The 7,601-nt window shown below is 34.3% G+C and overlaps 1 protein-coding gene across 1 annotated transcript; it reads right to left on the reverse strand.

Annotated features, from left to right (window-relative positions):
• Positions 1-5,076: 5,076 nt before the first annotated feature.
• Positions 5,077-6,075, reverse strand: LOC132558051 (5-hydroxytryptamine receptor 4-like). Its single transcript, XM_060222574.1, has one exon. The coding sequence runs from the start codon at positions 6,073-6,075 to the stop codon at positions 5,077-5,079; it is 999 nt and encodes a 332-aa protein (XP_060078557.1).
• Between the last annotated feature and the right edge of the window lie 1,526 nt (positions 6,076-7,601).

Raw genomic sequence — 7,601 nt, forward strand, 5'->3', positions numbered from 1 at the left:
AGCACTGAGTTACAAAATTTTGTTTTAATATCCAATCCATAATCATAGAAGTAAAAACTAATGTAGGAATTATTGGAACTTCCAATATCATGTGCGATGTATTGTTACTGAAGTAACGATCAAGAGTGAATTATCTCAAGCAGACGATATTTAGAAGATTAACAGTCACGTTAGAAAGTATAGAAAAGGTATGGCCTATTAATATTTCTAAATGATTTGTACAATGTTCTCTTTTGGAAAAAAAGATAATTCTGACTAACATCAAATAATATGGTAATATGACTGCGGGAGTACCTGTCCTGATGATACAACATGTTATTTTCAGGTGCAATGCTATCAATTCATTATTCAAAAAACATACATATATTTTTCTATATGGAATTAATATATTTTTCCTAATGCACGTATCACTGGATACATCCTCGCCAGAATATCATTATATAGTTATATAGATATGAGAGAATATCTGGTAGACATGACGATGCTGGTGAAAGCGTTCAGAATGAATGGTAACTGATTAACACATCACATAAGCCTATACATTTAGGAGTAAGATATGAAATGAATTGTTCAGGAAAGGACAAGTGTACTTTAAAAGGAACCAACAATTAAATACATGAAGAGTGATGCGATAGTCATGATATGCAGGGCTTATTCCGTAGCATTCCGTACAACACTGGGTTTATTCATGATTTCAATTCGTAATTCAGATGAAGCACTTTTCTCCGCATGTTTTGCCTCCTTGATAAAACATAAAACGGAAATTTTGCTTCAATTGGAAATACTGTGTGAAATAGCGTTTTGTTGAATTATTGTTATAAAAGATAATAAAAAACAATTCAAGATCGCCTTTCCAGAAAACCGATTTTCTATCAAAAGCTACGTTTGAGCGCATGCGTGACGAACGTTTTTGTCATTCAACAGCAATTGTTACTCTAATATAAAACCCAGTATTAGAGAAATCCACGACTGGGTTTGTGCTGCATGCTGTCAGAGTTTACACGTATTGTATATTGTTTTACAACAGTTTGGACGTATAGCGTGCAGACAAATGTTTAGTGGTAATCTCGCTCCGGACAGCAGATCTCTTATGAATGTACACAGTTAGGAATTTTCTCTTATTGAACAAATTCAAAATAGATTGCGAAAGGAGAAATATCTATCCAAAAAAAAATATTCTGATCGATTGCACTCGCATTCAACACGATGAATGTTAAATTGAAATTGATAAATTGAGAGCCAATTTGAATTTAATCAGTTTAAAGAAATACATTCAAGGAGCCCTATGTGATCATCCTGTTATAGTACAGTTCTAGTGTTTGGTATTAAAGTAAGACGTAGCAATATTCTGGTATCTCTGTCGTGTCTAAATTTCACACCAGTGCCCTTATTGAAGTCGTAAAAAAGAATATGGAAGAAGAAAGTGTAAGACTCGTTTAATGAATGTAGTACGACATAAAAACTGTGAGATCCTCCATGTCGAACCACACACGACTACAAGCATTACTTTTCACGAGACTTGCACCTCAATAAAACAACATCTAATATTTTAAGTTGATATGGAAGCTCACATTACTTAATTGTATTTCGTGTTTTACAGTTTTACCCTTTGAACATTTCTTTTATAAGATTTATTTGATGAAATTGTAACCAACGAATGACGCTGAGTCGTGCCAAGGACATCAGGAGTAGCATCCGATTTTTGTTGACGTTTCACATTTTTTCCCGTTAACATGGATCACGCTGATTCAGATATAAAAATGACAGTTATACTCCCAGTAACTTACCTGACTTTGTCATCAATAAGATGATCTTCACGTTGTATGTAGTCTGAATAAATAGAGTGGAAGAATCTAGGATAGAGTAATACCTCTGAAAGATTAGTAAGCCCCAAGTAAGATAATGTCACAAAAGTTATAATATAACGTCAATATCTTCTTTATCAATATCTGTATTACATGAAAGGTCATGTTTTCGATTGTAGTAATTCATGTCACGACGTCACTTCATTGTAATCCATATCTGTGACTGACAGTCAGCGTCAGATTAAAGCTTCGATAAATAATTGAGCTTTCAAACAAGTATCCCTGGAATGTATGCAATATTCAAAATAATCCAAAATATTGTTCCATCTCATTACGTAACGTTCGTTTTATGTGCTGGCAACAATTTTGCAGATATTTGTATTTACACCTTTGTAATGATCAGCCTCAGAACTAACCAGACTAAGGAGAGGAGCGGTATATGACAAAGCTAAACTTCATCAGCTTAACATATTTATGTGAATATTTGTATCGTATTCCGCTTTCTCATTCTGGATTTCGTAAATAATATTGATTCTAAATGAAACATAAGACAAACATTTTTTTTAAATACTATCATAAGACTGGTAGGAAACGATTATCGATTTTTTTTATTTTATAAACGAAATAGGTTCGTTGCTCGGTCGTTAGTCTAACAAAGCAACCAAATCGTCGTCTCATGCTTACATGTTGATTCATTTGCTACCATCCCTGTTCGTTATGTCGATTGAAACTATTTTAACTAGCAATGAAAGTGCCTAGTGTTGTGAGCACGATGACTTTCTCTACATGCTAAATGAAATCCATTATGACCTTGCCGGATTTCATACTCATCGATTCGTTTGTGTTGATAGGGTTCTCTGCCCTAAGCAATGAATAGAAAGGTTTCTACCAAAATAGTAAAGTCTGAAGTTTATTATCAATATATTACAAAAACTTTCTAGGAAGGGAATTGTATCTTAGCATTGAGTTATTTCCTATATAATACAAAATTCGAAGGATCTCTTTTTGCAAAGCTCTCGAAAAATCCATACCTTAAAGCAGTGAAAATAAAGTATTAGTGCAAAATGCAAACTGCTTCTAGCATACTTCAAGGAAATGTTGTGTTCCTATCATGACCTCATTAGAAATATTCTGTTTCCGTGTATGCAATATTAAGTCTGGAATGTTCAACGCTTGTTAATATACAAATGCATCAATTGGATATGATAACCTCGTTTCCGTTTTAGGAACAAGAGACTACCTATATGACAGGTGTCGTAGATATATCCCAATATGTATCCTCTGATTGTTGTATTTTGTCGTTCTTGCCTTACTTTGTTTCGTCATATATTGAATTTAGCAATGTCACATTTAACAATGTTCAGAAATCACGAGTATAGAATGCAGTTAAATATATATCTAGACCTAATGGACCTAATTCTTGATTGTTTTGAAAGGTGTTTGTCACGTGTTTGTCTTTAGTCTAATATTGAAAATATAGGTATTGTGTGTATAAATGTTGCACAGATAATGTGTCGTGTTTACTTAAATGCATCGTAAATAAAAAATCATAGCTAAGAATGAAGACGTGTTTTCGTTTTGCTTTCTTGGATAGAATAATAAGCATCATAAACACTTTATATCAAAGTTTATTTAGTCATTCAGATATCAAAATGTATTTACTCATCATTCAATTAGCGGCTTATCAGCAAAAAATGTATTCTCTTCTGCCGTTTCAGTACTCTTTTGTTACTGTATAGGCGATTATTATCAAGAAAATGGTATTTGTTTGGTAATTACCGACACATTAACGTGATCACAAAAGTTTGATTCATGTAATTAGATAACTATCGTGATATGATCAATTGTAACTCAAGACTGACATCGATAACGTTACAAGCAGACTCCTACGTTGACAGTTTCCAACGATTAATTAGTGGTATTTCGACAATTGGACGTGTTGAGTATGGGTTATGTGTTAAAGCACACAAATTGTATTTAAATAGCACAAAAATTCACGTTGATAGGCATAAATAAGAATGTAAATGTTACTGAATTTACTAGTACTTCGGGATGATTTTCTGCATTTTTTACACTGCTACACTCCGTAAAAAGTATTTGGACAACATCTCTTCTGAAAAAGAAAATGCGAATAAAATAGCATACAGGTAAGCTGTACAGGAAGAACTACAACAATGAGACCAGACCATAGGTGGTTACATGGCAAGTACATGTGTAAAGTAGACAAATGACAGTTATCTTAAATGTATCATTGATAAACAAAGTGGACTTTCAATGACATTTGCGAACATTTGATGTTTTGACCGTGAAAATATTGGAAATTTGGACCAGCGGAAATAATCTGTTACTCAGAGTGTGATAATGATTGTCTATAATAAGCCAAGAAAGTAAAATTTATGTGGCATACTACGATACAAACCGAACGATATGGCAACGTTTTTGTTTTTTCGTTTTGTAATATTTCATATGTGGACTTATTATGTACTTCCATTCTCCTATTTCTGGTTTCAAAACATGCCAGGGTCCTTGGCTCGTAGTAAACGATATAAAACAATGAAAGTCACACAGACAAGAGAATTTTGACGATCCGTTGCCACGATGCTTAAGGTGCATTCTGAATAATCATTAGATTTTCCAGGCAGTATCATTATATATTGAGAGGCGGTAGTGACTTCTGAACGTTTATATAGAATCGATGTTCCTAACTAATAACCTTTCAACAGATATGTAACATTATCTTCAATATCAAATAAACATCCATTCTAACATATGATGTGGGAAGATATTTTGTGATATGATTATGGAAGTGTGCGTAATGTATTGCAGTTTAATTAACAAGTCAGTGACAAGTAGAACCAGTAACACGCCCAGCAATATAGTAAACTGAAACTACAATAACATTACTTGTCAAAACTGAATACTGTAGAATATGCATTCCTGTATAGTGACAATCCATCTTCGTCGTTTCTTCATTGACAAACATGTATAATGTTTATCAAGACATTTTCGCCCCAGGTTATTTGCGCACTTTTACCATTAAAACGAATTATAATCGTGTTCATTTCGCCTTCTGAGGATTATAACAGAGGGTTACATAAATGTAATAAATTTTATCACTCATCCCTCCTTGTCCATGGATGGAATGGAAAAAAAATAACCAAACGCGAAAATGTCTAGGTATGCAGCATTGAAACATTCTAAAACCTATCTACGTCCCAAAATAACGTTGTAGGTCTCTGCAGTGTTCGGTTAAGGGATGATTATTTGTATCTTACACTTGATGACCTTTACAACTTCCTGCTCTTTTCATCACGACATTAGATTTATAAATACAAGGCCTGTTTTTTCTGTTGCGGAAATAGTACAAGTAGGGATTAATGGTTGAATTGACATAGCCGAACCAGGTCACTATCTTCCAAAGTACTTCACTAATAGTATAGTTCAACAGAGGATCTATGACGTTGAAAACAAAAAAGGGCAACCAACATATGAGAAAGCATCCTAACATGATGGCTATTGTCCTCGCCACGCTAGCCTCCCTCATTAGAAAGTGTTCCTTTTGTTTTGACTGCACTGCCATACCGTCAGTCATTTGTCGAAGTTGTCGTGTTCGAACACGGACATTCCAGAAAATCTTAAAATTTAGCACTAACATGAATATTGATGGAATGTAAAATGAAATAACTGAACATATAACCGCATAATAAGCATTAACTCTGAAGTGGCACTCAGAGGAGCATGAATAATATTCCTCTATGCCGATCATATGAACTTTGCCAAATATCAATCCAAACGAAATGACTACAGGTAGTGACCAACACAGCATCAGTAGAGTCGCCACGCACTTTTGACTGATAAGATCATGGTATTTAAAAGGTAAGCATATCGCCACGTACCGATCTATTGTCATACACATCAAATGTAGAATTGATGTCGTTGTGAACATGACGTCAAAACTCCACGCCATCAGACATATATTTGGATCCGTCAGCCACGCCATGTTGCTCACTTCCTGTAGTATTGAGAATAACATCACAAATATCGCCACAGCGATGTCGGCGATGGCAAGAGACACTACAAAGACATTGGCTTTTTGCCGGAAGTTACTGCGTCTGATGATGATTATAATAACCAAGAGGTTTCCTAATATTGTCAACACAGGGAGACATGAAAGGCAAATGATAACAAGGGTTGAAACAACACCGTCTCCAAGGATCTGTTCCGGTTTCGGCTCGGGTCGACAACTGAAATTCAGGGTTGTATTCTCCATGATTGATTGTTGTTATACACAATAATTTAAACTTGAAACAAGACGGGATGGTATTGATGCAAAAACGATTAAGTTCGTCAGATTTAAATTGGGTTAGTTTTGTACATCCATGTATACCACTTCTAGAAATTAAGCTTTTCCATTTCGATTTTCTGTCGAGGCATCGAACACAAACGCAATGAACGGTTCATATACCATTCATTAAACAGTAGATATTTACAGTGGCTACCTCTGCCGCTCTTATTGTAATGTAGACATACCTCTCTTCTTTGAACAGAACTTTTTCCGGGAAAACATCACACCTTATGATCACATTCTTTGTAGTATTATGCTAAATCCATGTTTTTTTCTGTGTTCTTTTCACTCACTAGTAAACTTATTGCCAAGATTGTTGATGATTACTAGTTAGAACGTATACGATATACTCAAGCTATAAGAATATCTTCTTTTATAAATACAAATCTACTCGGGTGTAAATATAATTTAGTCTTTGTTTGCACCACGCCAGAGCTGAAACATCGACCACTTTGGGATTAATATTGGTATTCCAAAAATGACAACTACAGTTGTCAACAAATACTCCCTTCCGAGTCGTCACGAAATGTCTTCTTATGATGGTATTCCCGCTTAACGTTCAGATAGTTGCCCCACTCAAAATTTAATCTGGAACATCAATGTCGTCAGCAGTACCATTTTAGTCTGTTATATGGAAGTAATAATCAGATCGATATGTCAATGATGGGATGCTTTTTTCTCTCTTTTCCTGTAAATGCCATCCTGAGATATGCTTCTTTGAACGACACAGGCTTTTAACTATTCGCTCCATTACCCCAAATGAATTTCGATAATCATCCCATTCATTCTGAAACAGAAAGATTAGTAAATGAAACACTTTAACAGAAGTATGATTCAGATCTCATGCACAAAGGACTGCATTACCATATTAGAGATACTGTAATACTCTATGTACTGAGGTAGTCATTATAAATTTCAACTCATCATTTGTTTTTATGAATATGTCTTTGGTTGCTGACGTGAAAAGTATTAAATTCCTTTCTGTATTTTTCAAAACTAAACACACTCATTAAAATTACAATTAAAATCAGACTCTTTTCAAGACCTTAAAAATCGTGCATATGAACGATTCTCTAGATCAAAATATAACATTGTATGCTACAACTGAACCTATTCTTCTGTATCTTTCCAGGAGTATTCGTGTGAATATTTATTTTGTCCATATGATTCCGTTAACTCTTCTGTATCTTCTTTCGTGTTTATCTTAGATGTAATTTTGTGCCGTTACAAGACAGTCCTATGTATTTGATGCCCACTTGGATTTGTTACCCTTTGTGCAAAAGATAAAAATAAACCTTCCATAGCCATAACATATGTATTAAATGTTACCCTAATTTGATATGAAGGAGACAAAAATGTACTACAAGTACATGAATTATTGCTTCATTCATCATGTGTATCTAGATCAAATGCAAGTGATGTCGTGTCCTCATAATGTCAATCGGGTTAGT

Source organism: Ylistrum balloti, unplaced genomic scaffold (assembly GCF_031769215.1).
Source record: "Ylistrum balloti isolate Yb309-2 unplaced genomic scaffold, AGI_CSIRO_Ybal_v1 Utg370748, whole genome shotgun sequence".
NCBI classification, from domain to species: Eukaryota; Metazoa; Mollusca; class Bivalvia; order Pectinida; family Pectinidae; genus Ylistrum; species Ylistrum balloti.

What these genes read in the sequence shown, in the direction of transcription:
- LOC132558051 (XM_060222574.1), bottom strand. Translation starts at nt 6,075, where the DNA reads ATGGAGAATACAACCCTGAATTTCAGTTGTCGACCCGAGCCGAAACCG.